The following is a 23408-nucleotide window of genomic DNA, read 5'->3' on the forward strand; positions in this document are numbered from 1 at the left end:
TTCTTGCCCTGGCTATCCCTTCCAAAGAGCTTGTAGACCTCAGCCATGTATTCCAATTGTGCAACCTGTCCTACTATGTTTCTGTGATAACAATTAGGTCATAGTTTTCTAATTCCACCATAGTTTCCATCTCCTCCTACTTGTTTCCTATGATGTGTGGGTTGGTGTGGAGGCAATTCAGCTGGACTACTGACTGTGTTATCTTGGAGGAAGAACCATTTATTCAAAGCTCAGTTTTCCTTTTCCCCATTTGCTTTTTACTGTCTGTTATTACAGCCAGTCTCTTGTTCCTATCTACTCAAATTGTTGCAAAAACCACAATGAACATTGTTTTTTTTACTCGGACTTTTAATTGAGCTTCTCAACTAAGTCTTCAAAACTAAATAGCTCACAATATCGTTCTGAAGGTATATAAAGCTCTCTTCATTAAAATAAAAAAAAAAACTTATAATGTGCAAAAAAAAAAAAAAAAATCACTAAATCTCATCTCTGCCATCTTCACCACAATCCTTGACAAAATAACAGTTCTTGTTCTCTAATCCTTCTTCAGATTCTTCTATATATTCTACCAATATTAAAGCCTAAAAAGTGATAGTAGAGATGAATATTCTGATTTCAGTTATGAGAGCAATAAGCATCAGAAGAAAGTTATTTGATTTGTCTAGATATTTCTATAACAGCAACTTTGGAAGAGCAGATAGAATACATAAATTCTGCCTGATGGCATCAATTCAGCCTCTACTTTTCTTTTCTTTTTTTTTTTGTTCAGATAGTATATAGTGTACGAATATGAAGGAACAAAGGAAGAAAAAGAAACTATTACATTGCTGTTTTTATTACATTAACTTATTTCTGATAAAAATACTAAATACATGTTTATCTCAGGAACATAAATTATTCTGTTTTAAACTCGATTGTAAGTGGGCATCCAAAACTATTTCAAAGTAATTTTTAACAGTAAGCATAAAACACTCTGAGATGAAGATGAAGACTCTGTTTTCTACCAGTAACCACCTTGATCATACAATTGAAAGGTTACATGAAACAAATTTATATCTGAAACACTGATATAAAACATTAGGCAGAGATTTCTGCGTACTCTCCAACTGATACCTGCTTACTCCAGTGGATCTCCTCAAAACGATAAGACTTTTTAATCTTGTCATACGAGTATTCAGGATCACAAGCTAATCATTATTATTTTTATAATCTCTCCTCTCTCAACACATAAGAGCACTGACAGTTGGAAATTAAGCACATGCTACAAAAGCAGGATGTAGCTTAAAGTAGATTAGAAAAAGTTTTAATTAGTTTAAAAAAATATGCTTAGATAAAACATTAACACAAGTTGAAATAATGATCAAATTTTAAAGAATGACTGATTATCAAAATGAAGCATTTATCTATAACTTTTAGAAAGTTCAAAATCAGATATTCAAAGTTTTCTTTGTCTAAAGAGTGAGAGCTATGGAATAACTGACAAAAGTGTTGCCATTTTCATGGCTACTATTATGCACTTCAAAACATTAATCTAAGCATAAATATTCCCCCTAAGTAGCGTAATGTGTAATATTTTCTTAAAACCATCCCGATCAGAAGAAGAAACTTAACTGAAAATACTATTGAAGAAATAAGGCAATAAAAATCTCTCACAAATTACGCAAAGAGCTCAGAAACAAATTTTAAAAATCACGTTTAGTGAAAAAATCTTTCACCACGCACAATTCAGACAGCATTGCCTCCCTGAACCCCCACAAAAGGAAGAATAGTAGACAGTAAATATCACAGGACTCTTCAGGCACTTTCTCATTTTCCTTGTAACATCAGAATAGCTTCATTATGCATTTCTGGTCTAGTCCCTCAGCTGCTTTATTCTTTCTTTTTTACTCTATGGTGTGTGAGTAGCAACACTGCTTTTATAAATAGACTGAAAGAGTGGAACACTGCTTCATCTGTTCACCTAAGTACATCCAAGCATTTCAAAACATCAAACAACAATTAGTAGCAACTCTGTACCTGTGATTCTAATTTGCGTAATTTCAAATCAAGTTAAAACTTGTATAAATCTGCTAGAAAATAAGAAATTGCCTAGATAATATTTTTGATTTGAAGGGCTGGAAGCAATACCTCAGTGCAAAGCATTATAAAGGTAGAGAAAGAAGCTCTATATCTGTTTTAGAAAGCAGAAATTGGAATCTAGACCAAGGTATGGTGATAAGGTTTGATGCCTTGAAGCTCAAATACCTTTGAAAGACATCTAGTATCCAGCCTCCATTATCAGGTTAAGTCAGCTGCAATTAGGATATGTACATCCATAAATTTTTTTGAAACTTCGCCATAATGATACTCTATTTGTATTTATGCAAATTCAAACTTTACATCAAATAGCACTTTTTTACAGGAAAAAAAAAAAAAAGAAAGAATTAAAAGAAAGCAAAGGACAAAACTTCTATTAAAAAAAAAAAATAAATAAAAAAAAATCCAGGTATGAAAAAGGAACTTTTAACTCCAGAAAAAATATTATAGGAATTAAACCAGAATCAGAAGCAGCAACACAAGACTTACATATCCAGTTCTACCCACCTTATAAATGTTGAATATTGCAATAAATAAATTCATATAACTTCCCTTGCCCCTTCCTCCCCCCCAAATATCCCAAACATTCAACTGTAATTTTTAATTAAGCATAAAAAACTTCAGGGAAGGAAACAGCAAGAGAAGAAGAAAAAGGAAAAATTCAAAAAACATTTCTCTTTGCATAGAAGTCCCACTATTGAGAGCCATGTTTGATATATCTATTATTTAAATGCAATATATTAAAACATAATACCTTATAACACATGCATAGAGTCCGCTGTCTTGTACCACTGTTGGTCGGAACCAAATGGAATCTTCTTCTTTGCTCATTCTAGTTCCATCAAAAGCTATAGGTTCCTCAAAATCTCCTGGTCCAGAGCTTTTGTACCACATCAAGCTGAGTCCAGCACTTTGGGCTAGGGAGTAATTAGCTCTAATATATCCATAAAAGAGTGCACATTTTATACGAACAGGTTCTCCCACTAGAACTTGATATTTCTTGTAATCCACAGACCAGTCAGTGCATCCATCAGCTGAAAGAGAAGAGAAGATGAAAAGAGATTACCAAAGGCTTCAGAGACTTCTGCTTATATAGTAAGCTTCATTCTGGGAGAGAACTGCCTTTGAGTCCATTGAGTGAATGGTTGTAGTCTTTTGATCGCTGAAAAATTAACCTCATTTTAACATCATTAATTTAATGTACTTTTCTAGGAAGAACACAGAAATGCACTTGCGTTAAATGCTGGTAATTTCTGAGATAACTGAGCAATTGTGCTTTTTTTTTGTTTTTTTTGTTTGTTTGTTTGTTTTTAATTTTCTGCGACACAAGCACGAACAAGCAGAATTAGAGAGGTCAAACTGTGGTGATAAGGTGCAGGGCTTTGCCAGACAAACACAGTAACTGACATCAATTTACACAGAAACAAACTTTTTACACCTTTTCTTTGTTCCTCTTGCCCTTCCTTTCCCCTGCAAAACCTCCATGGTTCTGCAGAACCTTACACTTTCTACACCCTCATAATCTGGTGCCCTTGGCTCACAATCCTATTGACTACAATGGAAGAACGAAAAAAAAAAAAAAAATTAGAGTGGCATGTTCTTAGGAAAGAGATTACTGTGAACACTCAAATAGATGACAGCACGCATGTGCTGTAATGGGCACTTCCTACATATACTCTACATGTGATGCATAAAGTATATTCTTCAGTCTAGAAAAACTTGAATGTATGGTAAAACAAATTAAAATCTTGATTTCCAACTCATTTAAGAATGTAATTTTTCAAAGAATCAAAGACAATTACATTCAAAGTACAGTTTACTTTCAGACAAATATTTGGAATATTCTTTTGACGTTGGTACCTTAAAAATATTATATATTTGCAGTTAGAGATTAAACACTTGTGCTATTATCCACATAAGTAGGAAGAGACAAGAGCAAAGACATGTTAATATTAAATAAATTTAGGGATTTCTGTTAGGTTTTGTGTTCTAACAGTGGGCTATTTCAGTTTTGACTGGATTATGTTTCCTTTAGGGTATTTTCCAAAGAAAGTACCTAGGGTTTCCTTTTCAAATTATAGCTGCTACAAGCAAATAACCAACAAAAAGGTGGCAAAAAAAAGAACTGTGAAAAAATTAACTTCAAGACATATCAGATGTTTTTATTTCAATTGTCACATCAAGCAGTCAAGCATCCTTTATTATTATTATTACTTTATCTTATAAATTGGAAAATACTTGAATAATTCAACAGCTTTGAAATTTCAGAACAACATTCAAAAGAATGGTTTTAGTCCCTGATCTCTATTTTAATACACTGCCATTTATTGCTATACATAATTGTGCAACACAGGGACCAGGCTGAATATAATTCACTCAGTTATTTCCTTGAGCGATTTCAAGGTATGAAATCTACACTACATCACTGTCCTAATAATGAGTTTGTTCTGATAGATAAACAAGCTCCTTGCAAGCTGTAATTTTTGACAGGACCCAGCACACCAACAAATAATTTAACATTACAGAAAGGGATTTCCCTTTCATTTTTTTCAGGATCACATGCAAAATTTTCAAGGGGAAATTCAGTTCTTAAAAAGGAGGAAATAGAACTATACTGACTCCTGTGTCCATTGCCAAAACTTGACTTCATTCAAAAGTTCTGATTCAATTTATAGGTTTCAGAGCCCATGTAGATCCTTAGGTTACCTTAGGTTTTGATGGAAATCTGAATTCCCGAAATATAAACAGTTTAGGTCTGACATTAGTTGAAAACAGTTACCCTAAAGCATCTATAATAGCAATACAGTAACAGTAAATTCTTCAAAATCTATTGCATTTAATACAAAATAAAAATTATTATTTCTTTTTCCCATCTTTATTATTATTATTATTATTATTATTTTTTTTTTTGTATTCTTAACCTAATGACCTACACAGAGAGTTGTGCAATGTCAAAGTTTACTATTTGCCAGTTGCCAGCCACTTCAGGATTCCTGAACACATAAACTATTTGAAAAAAAAATAAAATAAAAAAAAGTGACAGGAAAGAATAGATCTCATAAATTGTGAAAGATGAGTACATAAGACAGAAGGCATCAGGTCTTGTTTTTAGAACTGGGAATTTATTGAGGAAGTCTATTTTTTTAGTGAAAGCAGAAATAAGTTGGTAATAGTTAAGGATATAAAATATGATAGAGAAAGTGCACAAAGGATAATGCAGCAATGTGGTGAAGATTTTTGGGTAGAGAGGGGATTTCTGAGTCCTAATCTGCTAGGAAAATAGACTTCCATTAATTGGCTTTTCATAGACAACCTTGTCAGAAGTTTATCACGAGATGCACAAGACTTTCTTTTCAAAATTATTCTACCGTGACAGTTTTCACAATAATATTTTACCATCAAAAATCACAAAAGTTAAACTTCCACTCTGCTCTGTATTATCTCATTTCAACCTGGTTGTTTCTTTTTAGTTATACGAGCCAGCATTAAAAAGAAAAAAATATATATATTCCAGATGGGCACTGATAATTATCCTTAATATTACACTGTCTATACTTACTGAAATACTTGAGCCTATTTGCTATATGCAACATAACACATGTTATTCTGCTGTGTATTCTTTTTATGAGAAAGCAAAGATTCACTATTTTTGGCTCATGTATCCTTTCCTTCGCTATAAAAATAAATTCCAACATAAATGAAGTAATAGAGTTAAAAATGCAATGTGCATGGGGAGATGAGAAAGAAGAGCATGGTCACTTCTATTATTAGACCACTTAAATTTTGTACTTTCAAAAAAGTACCAGTGTAAAATTGGAAGCATGAAAAAATATATATTTATCATTAGTAATACAGTTTTCAAATGACCACATAAAATATATTTTATACATGATTTCCTTTTTTCACTAAGTCTGCTATTACAGATTTGCACGTTACTATGTGGCACTTATGTCTGAGACAGCACTTTCCATTTGAAATCCCAATTTACATTCCGTATAAAACTCTCAAAAATTACTTTGTAAGCTAAAAACTTAAATATTTTGATCTCTGTCTAGAACTATGTGAGGGCTGGTATGAAGTGATGTCATTAAGGGAAAAGGGGGGTGCTGAAGGACATTTGAAGTCGATGGAAAAATTATTTTGAACCATACTGTCTATTAAATAAGCTAGGTCCTATAAATTACAATCTTCTCAATCTCAGCTGAGAGAAGCACTAGATGTTGAAGACTTGTTATCTCGCAAACCATGGCAAACTCATAAGTCCACAGGAAGAAAAATAATGGAGAAATAAACTCAAGGTTTGCCTTAAGTTAATTCATAATTCTCTAGGTTTTGGCTTCAGAATGCTATGCTAAGATTAAACAAAGTACATATACCCAGATACTGGATTACACAGACTCAAGATATCTTGTTGAAAGTTTTTATGTCATCCTTTTTTATTATTATTTTTAACCTACTATAGGCCAAATTAAATGATAACCTTTACTGACATATCAGGTTGTGCTGGGTTGACCCCTGTCATCAGCCAATCACCCAAGCACCAAGTCACTCACTAAGCCCCGTTTACAATGGTATAGAAGATAAGAATAGGAAGAAAAAAAGTACAAAAAAATCATGAAACAAGGTAAAGATGGTTTAATGAAGAAAAAGAGAAGAAAAATAAGACCCAAAACTACTAATGCAAAAGCATTCACTTGCAACTTCCTACAAGGAAACCAATACTCATCCAGCCTCCAAGCAGCAGCTACCACATAAGCCAAACTGTTGCTTTTTACTGCTTAGCATGATGGTATTTGTTGAAGAATTCAGCCAGTTTGGGTTGACTGAGCAGGCTGTGTCTGCACACAATCTCTTATCCATCCCTTCCCACCAATCTTCTTTCCTGGGGGAGCAGAGTGGGAGAAAGCCTTGATACTGAGCAAGCACTGTTCAGCAATAACCAAAACGCTGGTGGTGTCAGCAACACTGTTCTAGTCACAAATCCAAAACACAGAACCTTGCAAACTGCTAAGAACAAAATTAACTCCTAGTCAGATCCAGCAAACAGGTACCTAATTGTTTCTGTGCTTCTTTGTGCTCCCTTCTTCCAATAATTCATTTTCAATAAAGAGACCTTATGTACATTTACAGTACAAAGGTGGCAGCATATTGTAATCAATAAACACAAAACACGATTAGTTTATTAGTATAATTTCTATTGATCTGATAGTTACCTGCATTAATGATCAGTGTCCATCTGAAATGAATTTTCTTGTTAGTATTATTTACTATACACCTTTACTTGAAGACTATTCTGTTTCTTCTGTGACAGCACTAGATTATCTGTGGTACTTTTTTAAACCTTAAGAATGAAAGCCTCTTCCTTGCCTGGTCCCCAAAAGCACGTTAAGATTTACTTTGATAGTTAACTACATAATTTAGAAATCTGAATCCTGATACTTTTTGATCTTAGACATCCTGCTGGAATTGCAAATAAATGTAATACTAACTCAAACTGAAGAAAAATTACCATAGCAAGTGGCTATGTTAATTTCTCAAAATTTAACAAATCAAACTAGGATGGATTTTGGAAAGATTTCCAAGAAAAGAGATTCCCTGAACTGTACTGGTGTATTGTTGTATAGCAGATGGCAAATTATTTAATTTTTCCCAGAAGCACTTCTTACTCTTGAAATTGCTTCTGAAAAATTCATTCTGTACTCCAGTAGTTTCACTTCAGAGATTATGAAGGAGATCAAGTTTTTCTTCCACATTGAAATTTCAGTAGCGTTTGGGTAGCAGCTGCACATTTAAACTTTTTCTCCTACAAAAGAACATAACTGCATAATCATGTTTTGAAATATCAGCGACATTGAAATAATTAAACATGTAAAGACTCTCCATGTGCAATAAATACAAGAGAATCCAACAGATTAGTTTGTAATACAAGAGGATTACTGTTGATCAAATTGCCCTGTGTGTAGGAGAGTGCAAGCACCTTGCTGCTGTGACTTAGCTACTGGATGTTTCTTAAGCTGCAGTAGCACAAGTGTTTGATTAGGACTATGCAGAATTGAAAAGATTTGTAGTGTGTGCTTCAGAGGATCTGAGACCCAAAGAAACATAATTTATTTCAACCAGACTTTGAATCAAAGGATAATTTTTGACTTTAAAAAGTTCAAAGATTAAAAGTTATAAGCATATAATTAAGTATACATAGGCCATGAGTTGCCAGCAATAACACATATTAAAAACTCATATTTCTGTTTGGTCATCTGTTCTACATTACTTTTAATCTTTAAATACTAGGAGATAATTAATATACTAAAAACAGTGATCTCAGACTGACAATATTAGTATTACTTATCAAAGTATATGCTAACTGCATGCAACTCCTATAGATTTTGATGACTATTTAGAGCTCAGAAGTAGTACTGCTAGAATCAAAATGTAGGGATGGACTTATTGAAAGATATAGATCTGTCAGATAGACATTTGTATCTGTATCTGCAATTGGATAGTGTTAAAATGCAGTATGACATTTAATAGCATAAAACAGTTTTTGGAAGGTTTTTCTTTTTCTTTCTTCATAAGATAAAACTGCTCATTTCTCCAAAAAAAGAAGATTACTTTCAAATAATCTTCAGTACATGTAGCATCACTGCTTCAATTTGATTAACTGTAACAAAAGAACTGAGAAAGTAATTAGAGTATTCTAAATGGTTACAGTTCCAACGGGTGACTGGAGATCAGTGCCACATTGGGAGCCAGAAGATTTTTCCACTGGATAGGTCAAGCCAGAATCTGCACTATCCTATCATAAGACTGTAGTAAATGAGTAAATAATTACTAAAATAAACAGCAAGAAACAACCCCAAAACAACCTAAAGCAAGCAAACAAACAAACAGAAAAATACTCACTTTGGTGTAACTGTCCTGAGGGCAAAGCACACATTTACATTAAAAAATACTTGCCAGTTTAAACAGATTAATCTACTCTATGTTGTGAGATTACAGAACAGTAGCAAAAAAAAGAGTCACATCAGTTAATAATACTAGATTTTGAGTGCATTACTTTATATATATATACAAGTATCTTGGACTTAGAGAAGGACATTTTTCTTCACTTCAGCATTTGTTTTCATTCCCAAGGGCCCTTTAAATGTTTCTGTATGAATACCCCAGTGGCCAAAGGAATTTTTTTTTTTTTTGTATTACTGTGCAACTTACTACCAGGACATTATACAATGATCATCTGCATAACAATTAGAAAACATACACTTGCCAAAATAATTAACTTATTCATTGCCATTTGAGATTTTTTTTTTTTAATTAAAGTACATTTTTTTTTATAAAAAAAGTACTTTCATTTATTGAAAGCTGGATATAAAAGGCTGCAGGAAAAACAACAACAACAACAACAACAAACAAACAAAAAAAAACCAACCGTGATTGCTCCATGCAACTGCAATGAAAGCTTACGTCCGTATGCAATATAGGAACCTTTTAGCATTGAAATGCTTTAAAAGAAACAATATGCTGATGTAATAGAAATAAAATTTTAATTAAATAACTTTTTATGGTATATTTTCTTTTCTTGCAGGTGCTATGAAGTCCAAAACATGATAGCTTAATGGCTATAGGAACCTCATGAACAACTTAGCAGGAAACAATAATATTAACTGAACTTTAAAGAGGAAATATTAACTACAGTAAATCTGCTCTCTGTGGATTATAAAAAGTCATTATAAATCTGTCTGTACACTTTTTCTTTTGTTTTAGAAGGACCCATCTTATTACAGCATCTGGCCTTTTCCTCTTTTTTTTTTTTTTTTTTTTTTTCCCAATATTAAGTTTAGAAGCTAAAGCTTACAAAGATATTAAATTTTGTAAATCTTTGCTCCCTAGCTTGACATTTCCTCTCTTCCCAGATGCCACATGCCTGCCACAGTTGAGCCAGCTTACCAAAGAGGCCACTGGAGTAATATAGTAGTTCAATACTTTAATCTCATTAGATAACGGAAATAAAAATCATTACCATTTGAATTTGAGGAGAAAACTTTGCTTCTTTCACCAAAGTTTACTTTTAAGCTTACCATGAATGTTTGGGTTAGAACAAATCTAAAGAAACAAAATGGGTTTAATTGAGTTAGGAAGCCAAATCTTGTGGGATTCAGAGATAAAGCTCCCTCAGGTAACTTTATAGATCAGGTAAGTATGCTGAAGAGCACTGAATTTTAAAGGCAAATCACATCAGAGCATTTCTCTTCCACTATGCTATTCCCCAGACTACATCCAAAACAAAATTAAGACTTGTTAGACAAGGTAAACAAAACACATTCTTAAATTCTACTATATTTTTGCAACCTTGACTCAATAAATACAGCATACTTTTTTGAAGGAATGAAAGACTTAAATCTTTTTCAAGGGAAAAACATATTGTCTTGAACTCAAAGTGGTTTTAACTTTTATATTTGGAAATATCAGAGTTTAATTAACAGACTTATTTCATGGAACTACTTCTCTGTGATCATGTCAGATGGCTAAGATTTGCCCTAACAGGCACAGTTCCTAGTAATAATCTCATAGAAAATCCTTTCAGATACAAAAGGTTCAAATCAATTTATACATAGACACAGCATTCAGCATTAAAGTTTCAAGGGAGAATGAGCCTGGACTTTGGTCATTCAAATTGTAACTTCCAAGGCAGGAAAAATATGAAATTTTATGTTGATTTATTTCAAGAATTGTTTCAATGCACATCTACATGAAATGCCTCAAATTGGGTCAAATCAAGGTCAAAAGATGTTTCTACTTCTCCTCAGTCTAAGACTAGATAAATGTAGCAGACAAAATGTAATCTCATTAAATTACACTGAACATAATACATATATTATATATAGTCTCACACAGTCTTCATAGCTACAGCATATATAAAAAATAGGCAAAGTGCTTTTTGACATTTCTCAAGCCAGGAAGAATTCAACTCAGACACATTCTCAAACTTCATCTTTTTTTCCTGCATATCTAACCTACACAATTTATGCCTGTACTATACTTATGTGTGGTTCACTGCAAGATTATCTTTCTGTTGTCACATTTGTTTATGCTACAGAGCCTAGTTAACTTCACCAACTGGCAGCAAAAAATAAACCTTTGTATTTTATTTGTTTTTGTCTGTCCTGAATCTTAAACTTTCCTTTAAAATGTTTTCCAGTAGAAAAGCTACAATTTCATAAATGCTAAGAGCTTGGTTCAAAGAAATTGAATCTCATGGCTCTCTGTCTTTCAAGGGCTAGACAGATTTCTTGGCTGACCTGTAACTGTTTTTTAGAGAAGGTTAGTATTCCATCATTCAGTTGTTACATGGATCCTTACAGAATATATTATCCAAAGAAGCCTAATACGCAAAATCAGCAGGACTAGGAATTACAGCATCGAACAACACAGTGGTGAAACCTTCACTCCTATCTCTTTTTCTTTTTTTTTTTTTTCTTCCCTCTCTTTCTTTAAAGAAAGGGTTTTTCTTTCCACTTTGGGATGCAAAATATCCCCCCCAAACCAAAACTGTTTATAATAAACTATACTTTCAGTCAAGCCTAGAACTCACATGTCTGCCACAAGCCAAAGCTTTTGCTTTACTCCAGAGCAGCATTAGGCATGACAGCACTGAATAAAATGTCTTAAGAAATTTCTTACTCTCAGTGCTTTTAGTGAACTGTATATCAGATGGCTGTACTTTAGTTATATGAAAATTTGAGTCACTTTAAAATAAATGAGTGAATGTTCTTAACATGCTCAAAAATCAACTAGTGCAGAAAAGAAAATAGTTATGTCTATATTTTAAACTAAAGAAAGGACCCACAAGCACACAGTACATCGCTGTAGTCACCAAAGGAATGAATGCTTTTATAAAGAAAAACAATGAAGTTAGAAATGGTTGTAAGAGCACCTTATAACCCAAATATTCCTCTGTCAGTAACTTTTATTAAGTGATCCTTCACTCTGCTTGATCTCTGTGCAGTCTTTTTGCCACCTCAAATGCACTGAGGTAAAGAAAACGCTGGTATATTTTTCAAGATAAGGTCACAGAGCTGAAATAGATTTTGATCTGTTGTTATTTAAATTTTCTTCAGGGGTTGTTCAGTCTAGTAACTAATTCACCTTTTCTCTATACTCAGTGTCCACCTGTGCACAGATACACACATTTACATACAAATTTTAATTAATAATGATGAATTTTGCTCCACAGTGTAAGGAATACTGAAGAGGATCAATGGTTTCACAGCCTGCTGCTAGTACTGAAGGCATTAGGCTCCGCATGCAATGTGCAAACATAGGCTCCTGTCCAAAGGACAGGAGGCATGGCTGAGGTAGATCAATAGACACAGATCACATCATTTGTGCAGACAAAGCTGCATGTATGTTCATGTATCCAGACTGAGAGGAAAAAGCACTAGGGGCTTTTTCTGTCAGAAAAAGGAAACCACTTTCCTCTTTCTTTTCTCCCAAACTAAGGGCAACAAAACTGAGAGGAATTGAGGGAAACAATAGGAAAAAAAGAAGAAGAAGAAGAAGAAGAACAACTATATTATAGGCATTATAAGTAAATAAGAGTTTATAATTCTAAAAAGCCCTCCTCCCCCCTCCCATCATGAATCCAAGTCTTTATAGTAAAATTTAGTAACAACAAAACTGGAGATCCTGGAGTAGTTCACATTGCCTCCCCATTTGCTTTCCTGTACTAAGTTATATATATCAACTTACAGAACACCACAATGTTATGAGTATGCATGGATATGTTCTATTCATGTATTATTGATTAGTTTAATATCTCTGTCTTATTTGCTTTCTTGAGAGGAATACTTTCTGAAGAGGAATTTCTGGTAGAATGATGAAGGAAGCAGAATATAAAACTGCAACATTCATTTCTGAATTTCTAGCAATTTGAATACAGGGAGGAAATTTCTTCTGACTGAAAGATCCTTAATCAAGGTATTCCTCTTGCCTTGAATTCTTGCAGTATCTATACATTCAAGTGAAATTAATTGGGACATTCTAATTGCTCCAATGAGTGTCTGGCCATCAGGTTAACTGCCTGAAGTAGGAATACAGCAGGAGAGCCATACTCCAACAGGACTCAACTTCTCAAAAGTACCAGGAAAAACAATCAAGTGTATGAAAATATACATATATATATATAGTTTTGAATTACTGATTTTTTGTTTATTTGCATCCTGTTGAAATATTCACACTTGTTCGGAGTGAAAAAAAAAAACAGCAAATACAGATTCAAAAAGTAAGGCAAAGTTGTCTCAGGTTAGCCCTGCCTGGACATAAATCATCTCTACTTTAGTATAGAGTGCCCAAAATGTTTTCTTCTTTAGGTTGGGAGTAACTCTGCTAACGAAACCACATTACAGCTTCTAGTCTGGAGAGTTGCAAAGCTCACAACTGTCAGTGCAGGCATCTCAAAGTGAGATATGATTTCTATTTCCTTTTCCCATCAGAAAAGTTATTTCAACCCCTCATTTATTTTTTCACACACTTCCCTCAGGGTTTTATAGCTGGTGGTATTCATTGTGCCATTTTACAGTAATAAATTACTGCTGTTCAGTAGCTCAGAATGGCTGTTTACATCTCATTTTTATACGCATTAGCCAAACAGTAGGAGAAGTCATATGTGCCTCCAGTTTGAAACTGGAGTTCTATTTGACACTTGGAATTGTAAACAGAATAAGGAATAGTACTTCTTCTCATTGTAGTCTTCCTAATATCAAGGGAAAATTGTCTTTGATAGTGAAATCATTTCCAGCTGAGCAACGTCTTCTATACTGCTGGGCAGCAGTCTGTAAGTAAACTAAGCTCCTATATGGGTTATCAGCAGTTTAATTACCACCTTCCTCTAAGGCATTATCTTTAATGGCAATAAACATACCTGAGGAAAAGGTTTGATTTTGTCTGTGGCTTAACCATAGCAAATAAATTCCTCCAACAGAAAGAAGAAAGATTATAAGTTTACTGAAAAGACCTGATTAATATGATATAATACTCTGCTGCGGAAGATATTGTTAGAAAACTCTTTCATTCAGCAAACCACCGAATGTAACTCCGACATTTTTCTAAAGGTGTATTTTCATTTAAAAACAAACAAACAAAACAACAAAACATCGTATGTTGCCCAGAGCTAAAAAGCACAAGAAATCTAAGAAACAAAAAATACAAGTACATGACCCCTGAAATGGCAACTGCAAATCAGTTATTCAATGCGTCATAAACCAAGAAGAGTAGGCAAGAAAAACAAAAACAAGACAAAAACAAATGCAAAATTAAAACATGTACAGTTGCAGTATGAGTGAATATTTGATGAGATTAAGCTTAACTGCTAATGATATATTTTTTCATACCTGTAATCGTGTAAATAAACTGAATGAGGCACACAAGTATCAATACCACGATTTTCGCAGACCTCAGGAATATCATTTTCTCTTTCCTCAGATGTGATGTTAGACAATCACAGAATTGTTATTTAGGAAATTTAAGATCACCTAGTCTAAACATTAACCCATTACCACCATACCCATTAACCTTGTCCCTCAGTGCCACATCTGCATGTTTTTTAAACACCTCCAGGCACTCAACCACTTCCCTGGGCAGCCTTTCAAATGCCTCACCATTTTTGCCGAGAAGATATAAAACAGTGATAGAAGACAGATGGAAAGACTATTGTTAATTGTAGGAATTTAATTATCCCAATTAAAATGCAGGTCACAATTTATTTGGAGGAAGTTACATGATTACATGTACATTCTATATGACTTGACTTTTTATAATTACAGAACTGTTACTATTATCTTAATGCTTAAAGCCATGTTGACATTTGGACTGAAAGTGACGAGGAATAAATCCTTCCATTTCAAATTTAAGTGATTGAATTATTCTCCAGACATAACACAAGAATCTTCAGAAAAGATATGGTGGTTTTTGTTGTTGTTGTTGGTTTTTAAATCCAGAATATAGCATCTTTTAGAAAAAAAAAAAATAATAACAATAGAGTATTAAACTGATATCTTCTGGATATCTATTTGACCTGATTTGTGGTCAGAAAGATCATATTTTGTACTAGGTAGAAATCTCTCCCCTGGTGTCTTATATTTTGCTTCTGGTATGCAAAGATGCATTTGCCTAAAAGAGAGAGGAACCTACTGCAACTAAGAGAAGTAAAAAAAAAAAAGATATGCCCATGAGAGTCAGACTAGGATTTTGCTTTGGCAAAAAGGTCGTGAGAAATATAATGTTCTCTTGTCCTTTGAAATGTCTTCCAGGCATAGTGGAAAATTTCAGCTTGACAAGAAAATTAATTCATATGAAAGATTTTCACTTAATGACCTCTCCACTCTTTTTTCTAAGCCAGCTTGTTTTCTTTGCTATCCTCAAGGTATCCCGCCTAACACTATCAAGTTACTAAACATTGTAAACAGTTTAAAAAAAAAAAAAAAAAAAAAAGAAGGATCTCAAAACATTCATATTACAGGTAAATATGAAAAATGAAAAATAAATAATGATTTTAGAAATAACTAACAGAATTTTGTGCTGCATATTTGTTGCCATCTTGAAATATCCTGAAAATCTATTGTGTTTAAAAGGATTACTTGAATATCTGGACCCACCAAGACAGGAAAACGCGAAATTACTAAGTCCCGTGTAAACTAAGCCCTGCTGAAAAGCAGACATACTAAACAACTTAACAGTAAATGAAGCAACCACTGCAGATAAAAGACATCAAAATTAAATTCTAAAACATTAGAAATAAAATCTTACATAGTAAACATATGGTGATACAAATCATCAAGAAAATAAATAAGAAACTAAATATTCATTAATTTATATAAGAAAGTAAAAATACTGCTGAAGTTTATGAGGAATATCTTTTAAAACAGGAAATAATTCCCACTTTTTCCTTTTCTTATTAAAACAATCCACAGTTCAGCAGAACATTAGATTAGTTAATCGTTCTAGTTGTCTGTGAGCTTCATGCAATTGCAGGTAACAGCTTTAATATAATAATCTAAATCTTAATGCCACTCAAACCCTTTTAATCTGAAATTCCTATTGGAAATTGCTTCAACATTTTCTACTTTCAATTTTTTGAAACTATCCCAAACTATTTATTTCCATTTCTAAACACTTTGATTTTAAAATTATCCAAATAATATTATTTGGACTATTTCTTAGTCCAGATATAATTTCCGCTGTACTGACTGTGGTCAGTTCACATCTATTTTCACACGCGTGTATACATATATATATTTACTTGAAAGTATATATATTTTCAAATACAAGATAAATATATTGTATATTTGTAGATCATATGCAAGAGTATCTCATTATTTTTTCTCAACTGTGACTAGTAATTTGCAAGAGCCCTGTAACTAATTTATGTTCATCTCTTATGTCTATCTGAAATACAAAAAGGAGAAAAAAAAAATTGGACTCATAGATATATACATTGACCACTGTAGTAGAAGAAACAGCCTCCTTTGAACAGGTGGGATATTTTTAAGAAGCATACTTATAACAAAATTATACTGTTAAAATACCAAAACAATCATTTGAACATACATTAAGAGTCTTGGAACAAGTGTATTTTAAAGAAGAAATTACAAAACTGCAGCACTGAAAATAATTATTTCAGCTACTGATGCTACAGATTGTCTTCTATCAAGTGGGTCTACATTTGTCTTTAGAAAAATAAACCTTTAATGATTTTAATAAATCCTTAAGATTTTTTTGTTGTTGTTGTTCTCCCTTAATACAGACTATATTCTGTTATTTCCTATAAGGATTTCTGCAAATTAACTGTTAATTTTATTCCAGTGTCCATATAGACTATAGAAAACTCATTTTATATGTTTTCATGTTTTCTTTGCTTAATTTTTCCCTTGTGTTCCAAACAGAATGGTTTCACAGCTTGAGAATTACAGCTAAAAGCTTGACATACTACTCGGCAGAATTCAAAATCTCCTCAACAGAGCAACCAATTATACAATTTTTTTTCTGTTTGTTCATTATGATATATAACTGACCTATAGGATCCAATTCAACATTTTTTAGCAAGATCTTGACCATATCAGAAACAAACCAACATTTTGTTTTTGATAAAAAGAGAAGATCAGTTTCCCAGTGAAAGCAAATCTGATTTACAGGCTTTTACTTTTGTGGTCCAGACATAGTCACTACAAATATACTTCCTTAACCCTTTCCCCAGAGAAAGGCCAAGAGGAGGACCCAGAGGATGGCTAAAGGGAAAGAGAGAAAACAAAGATGGTTTTGCTTCTGAGAATTAGTTGTTAAGCATGTTTACTCTCTTTTCTAAAAAATAAAAATAAATAAAAAATAAAAGGAAAAAAAAAAAAGGAAAAAGAAAAAAAAAAACACAATTTCATTCTGTGAGTACAAGTCTTCATGTCTTCACATATCGTCCCTAAGCAGCTGTCAAGTGAGAATCAATTTAATCAGCCTGCGTGAAGAAATCTGGCAACTGAACCAATCCAGGGATGGGAGTCAACCTTCAGTGCTCCATAGATATTCTGCTCAAAAACATTTCAAAATCCACAAAGAAACACATTACAGCAGATCTGTTTCACCCGGTGAGAAACAAATTAACATCTGTCTAGAAAATGATGCTCTGTTGTACACTTCGTCCTTCTCTTCAACTCCCGCTCCTATTTTCATTCAGTTTTAATTCCTGCTCAGTTCTGTCTTTTGAAGAGTGAACAACTCAGGGATTGCAACCCTGAACTGCATGTTTTCTACCTAGCGGAGAATAAATGTGTTTTAGTAGGTGTTCTTGCCAAGATAAACACAATGGAAAAACATAGCAATTTTCATTACTGAGCCTGCTTTGTCAGATATGGGATTTTCAGAATCCCTGAATTCAGGAGTAATGTTATCTGCTATAAGAGATTAGGTAAACAAGTGCTAATTAAACTGCTGGACAACAGCCAAGCTATCACTGCTAAACAAGTGTTACCTGAACAGATGCATCTCAAACAAAGGCAAGAGCTACTACTTTAAAACATCTGTTGTTTCACTTCTCTAAACCTTTCAGATAATGATATAGTCATGAAACTTGCACAGATATTGGATTTTTTCTTTTATTTTTGGAAACAACTAATGATAGGGATTGAATTTATAATATTAAAAAAATACTCTCAATGGCATAAAACCTGCAACATAACTAATATTTGATTTCTATGAACTCGGTAAGTTTTTGATAGAAAACTCTCTTTCAGCAGTGGGAAAAGTTTTGTTTCACAGCATGTGGAACAGTGTAGTATGGTTAGTCAGTGAATTGAGATGTTGCCTACTAAGTCTAGTATCCAACAAAAAATATAAATATAGTGATACAGTAAATTAGAATAGAAACTACAGATTGGTGTAAGCAACAAATCATACGTACACAGACATACAAAAGACCTCATTGTATTTCAGTGATTTTATAACGGAAGTAACACTGAAAGTGTGATACCCCCTTTCTCAGAGAAAAGTTTTTCTTTTAAATGGAGACATCATTTAAAATTCCAACAACCTCATCCATATTCAAAATATGGAACAACATTTAATGAAAACAAATTGGAGATACTAACTAGGTGGGCTTGAATACCTGTTCCAAAAGGAAAAATACAGATCAGAAAACAAGAAAGTAAAAAAACCTATTAGTCATCTGGAAGTTCACCTCCATCAGTTTCCTTAATTATGGAAAAAGAAATAATTGCAAATAAAGGAATGCAATATGATATTAGGCTAGAACTGAACAGGAGGAAGAGGGGAAAAGGGTGTCGATGTGAGCATTCCACATTATACTAACTGGTGGAAGTAGAAAGTTGACAAAATAAAAAAACATACAAGTACACAACAAAACAACAAAAACAAAACAACAACAAAAAAAACCCTTCAAACTCCTTGATATTAACCAACAGTTCTTTAAACAACTTTTATTCTACTTTGGAAATAAAACATTTTTTTTTTTCTTTCTTTTTTTTCCCTGGCCTGCATCAGAGTATGAACTAGAACATGGTTTTCTGTTACTTGGTATCTCAAAAGGTCTCTGACAAATTAAAGCTTGCAGGGAATTAGTATCTTGATTATCTCCTTTCCTACTGAATATAAATCTACCTCATGACATTCCCAACTACTAGGAACCCATGATACAACAAGTCCTTTGTAAGAGGATTTGGAAAGAAAAATAAGATCACACGTGAAGTCAACAGTGTTCGTATGCTACAAATGAAATAAGGTATTCTTATTCCTGACACCATTTCCTCCTCTCCATTCACTGGAGAATGAAATATCTTAAGACAAGATGAGGCACAATTTTGCTTCTTAAACAAGAAAGCTTTAAATGGAAATATTTTTTTCTGAAGACAAAATTCTTCAAGAATACCTTGTTGCTTCAAGATAGCAGTGTAGCTGTGCAGCTTAGCAAATCACAAAACAAAGACCATATGAGGCTGGAAGACACTTCTTGAGATCATGTAGTCCCGCCTCCTGTTCTGAGCAGGATTAGAAAGAACAAGCTGCTCTGGGATTTGTTTTTGTCTTTCACATACTGAGTAGTCACCTTTTTGCCCATTACAGACTGAGTATAAAAGAAAGATTTGAATATAAGAACAGCCTTTCCAAAGTAAGTCATTCTAAAACTAATAACTTATTAAAGCATGGTCCATGCACTCTCTTACATTTATGTGACTTCAAAAGAGAATTTGTGAGCTACTGCTGCTGCTTTTTTTTTTTTTTCTTGAGAAGCCACTGCACCATCATTAGTTTCTAAGTTGCTAAGAAAGATGTTCCGTAGTACGAATAAAATACTTGTGTGCATTAATGTTCAGTACTTCCCACAAAATAACTTGTTTTATCCTACAGATTCTACTTCTGACATAAAGTCAAATCTCCTTGTTCATCACCCCCAGACATCTGCTCCAGTAACAATCAAATATACCGTTAACCAAAAAAGAGAAATGTAAGATAGCCTTTGCAAAACAATGCCCCAACTTATGTGAATAGTGCAGAACTGCAATATGCGTACCCATATGGCAGATGAAGTAACACAAAGGAGTGGCGACATCAAAGTATACAACTTCTTTGACACAAAGGTTGAAATTTGCAGGCATGGTATTTCAGGCAGAGTAACAAAAGAACTCAAAGCCTTGTAATTTCTCCTTAATACCTACATTTACTTCATAATTCCATGTAATAACGATGGGTTCAGAACTCCCTAAGCTGAGTACTTCCAACCCTTCTATTTTGATATCTTTCTAAAGATAAATGTCCACCTACACGTTGTATAACTTACCTGTTTTTTAAACAACAAAAAATTTAGCAATTTAATCTAGCCTTTATCTGTATTCAATTCCCCCTTTAAACTGAAGTGATTAACATTTTTCTTAATTTCATATGACAAGCTGTCAAAACCATGCTTTTCCCCTCCTATCTTGAAATATCTTGATTTGTGTATTGAATTATTCAGAATTACTAACCAGAATACTTAGTGAGCTTAAAATAATAATAGTAAAGGAAGAGAGGAAGGGAATCACGAAGGTTGGAAAAGACCTCCAAGATCATGAAGTACTACCATCCACTTGTCACCAATATTTCCCCACTAAATATTTCCCCACATGTCCCTCAGTACAACATCTAAATGTTACTTGAACACCTCCAGGGACAGTGACTCTGCCACCTTCCTAGGCAGCCCATTCCAGCATCTGACCACTCCTTGGAAGAAGAAATTTTTCCTAACATCCAACCTGAATCTCCCCTGGCCAACTCGAGGCAATTCCCTTTCATTGTATCACTAGTTATGCAGGAGAAGAGCCTGACACCAACCTCAACATAGCCTCTCTTCAGGTAGTTTTAGAGAGCAGTAAGGTCTCCCCTGAACCTCCTCTTCTCCACGCTAAACAACTCCAGTTTCTTCTGCCGTTCCTCGTAAGACTTACACTCCAGACTCCTTATCAGTTCTGTTGCCCTTCTCCAAGCATGCTCCAGAGTGTTGATGTGTTTCTTGTAGTAAAGGGACCAAAACTGAACACAGTAGCTGAGGTATTGAGTACAGAAGGAAAATCACTTCCCTGCTCCTGTTGGCAACACTATTTCCGATACAAGGCAGGATACCATTGGCCTTCTAGGCCACCTGGACACACTATTGGCTCATGTTAAACTGAGGGTCAATTAAAACCCCCAGTTCTGTTTTTTTCTGTGTCTTCCAGACACTCTGCCCCAAGCCTGTATCATATCAACCCCTGTCTGGGGTTATTGTGGTGGAAGGGAGAGAAGGGAGGTATGGAGGGATAGTACCACGTGACAGATCTATATATAATGCTATCTTTTTTTTTTCCTCCATGCATCAGGTCAAGTACTGTCACAATTCTCAGGCTGCACGAAGACAGCATGAGAACACATGAAATAACATTTAAATCTTTATTTGTAAATGCAGTGAAGCAAATTAGTGAACCATCTATTTCTTGAAAGAGGCTTGATTTTCACTTCTTTCCCATCCTTAAAAGACATTTTAGATATGTTGCACTGTACTATATTGATACTCTTGTATGAAAAAGCGTAGTCCCATTATTATACTACTCTGTTAATTAGATTTCAGAAAGCAGACACCTTAATATCACAGAATCACAGAATTGCAGAAGTTGGAAAGTACATCAAGAGATCACTGATTCCAACCCCTCTGCTAAAGCAAGTTCCTTACAATGGGTCACACAGGTAGGTGCCCAGATGGGACTTGAATATCTCCACAGAGGGAGACTCCACAACCTCTCCAAGCAGCCTGTTCCAGTGCTTTATTACTCTTATCCTAAATAAGTTCTTTTGCATGTTAATACAGAACTTCTTATGTTCAAATTCTGCTTGTTGCAGATATTTTGCTATGTATCTCCTATTGCTGCACATATTTTCCTCCCACCTCCCATTAGATTTTTAAAACATTAATCAGATTCCCTTTTGGTCTTCTTTTCCCCATACTGAACAGACCCAGGTTACTCAGCCTCTTCTCACATGGGAGATGCTTCAGATGCTTGATCATCTCTGTAATATTAATTTTCTTTACAGTTACGAAAAAGCACAAGATTTTATATAGCCTTAGCAAACATAAAAAAATAAAAAAATAAAAAATCACCAAAACAAAAATTCACTGCATATCAAATACTTGATTCATCTAATTTGTCCAGCATCATTTGTCAAATATATTACAGAAGTATCAGTTGCAAAATCACAGTTCATACTGTACTGAGATGTGCACTTAAAGCAAGATTAAAATTTTCCCATTTCATCCTTCGGTGATTAAAATTAGATTCCCAGTGATGTGGCAACTCTTCAAAAGATAGCTAAATTCTAAGCAATTTAAAGATGAAAAGTAGAAAACAGTTTCCTTTTAAGTATTTTCTCCAAGATCCTTAATATGCTGGCATCACCTTAATACAAATGTGTTGAATTTTCAGAAGTGTATCATAGTCTTAGAATGCTTCAAATCCAATATGTTTGTTAAAAAAAGTGTTTAAACTTCATCACTGACTTTGTTTCTCTTTTTCTTACAAAAGTCTAAAAAGGCTACACGCAACTCTTTCAGCTGTGCCTAGGCCGGTAAGTGCTTCCAAGCTTATTGTGCACCAGGTCCTGGCCTTCTTCTTAGCCCTGACTGTAGCTTTTTCCTATAGCCTTGCTCTAGGATGGGCTATGAAAAGAATACGTTAATGTCAGAACTGAGAAATTCTATATCAATTCCTGGGACGTTCCCAAACTTTTTTTTAACTAGAAAATCCAGAGAATTAATACAACTCATTAAGCAAAGAAAAAGGGTGTCAAAATAACTAGACTTTAATTAAAATTACTAAGAATAGTGTAATTTATTTTGCTTTTCTCAAGTACCCTTTCCTCACTTGGATCAGGGATGTTCTAAGACAGCTACATGCCTGCGAAGAAGTGCTAGGCTGTTGCCCAGCAAGATCTGCAGCCCTTACAAGCCAAAACAACTGCAATCCAGCTCTTTTATCAGGTCATATACTTCCCATGAAGTAGCTATCTTAATATCTTCAAGATCAGTTCTAACATATTTTAAAAAACAAACAACTCAGATCCACAAAATCATAATAACATTCAAACTTTTAACTAGTTACAAAGTGACAATATCTTCTGTATTGTATACAAACTAAGAAGAAAGAATAATGGATAAAAGTAAAGTTCTTATATCAGCAAGGCTTAAATGAAGTACTGGATGTATCAGTGTAAATAACAAGAAAATTCATTGAATCATCATAGAATCTTCAAAGTTGAGACCCTTAAAGGTC

General features: G+C 33.8%; 1 protein-coding gene across 1 annotated transcript in view; it reads right to left on the reverse strand.

Annotated features, from left to right (window-relative positions):
• LOC116232731 (interleukin-1 receptor accessory protein-like 1) overlaps positions 1-23408 on the reverse strand; it is a 404054-nt gene that overhangs the window by 64718 nt on the left and 315928 nt on the right. The window contains exon 3 of the mRNA XM_090141906.1: positions 2831-3110. Coding sequence (XP_089998032.1) covers positions 2831-3110 — 280 coding nt within the window. The remainder of the gene's footprint in view (positions 1-2830; positions 3111-23408) is intronic.

Source organism: Phasianus colchicus, chromosome 1 (assembly GCF_987193195.1).
Source record: "Phasianus colchicus chromosome 1, bPhaCol1.hap1.1, whole genome shotgun sequence".
Taxonomy (NCBI): Eukaryota; Metazoa; Chordata; class Aves; order Galliformes; family Phasianidae; genus Phasianus; species Phasianus colchicus.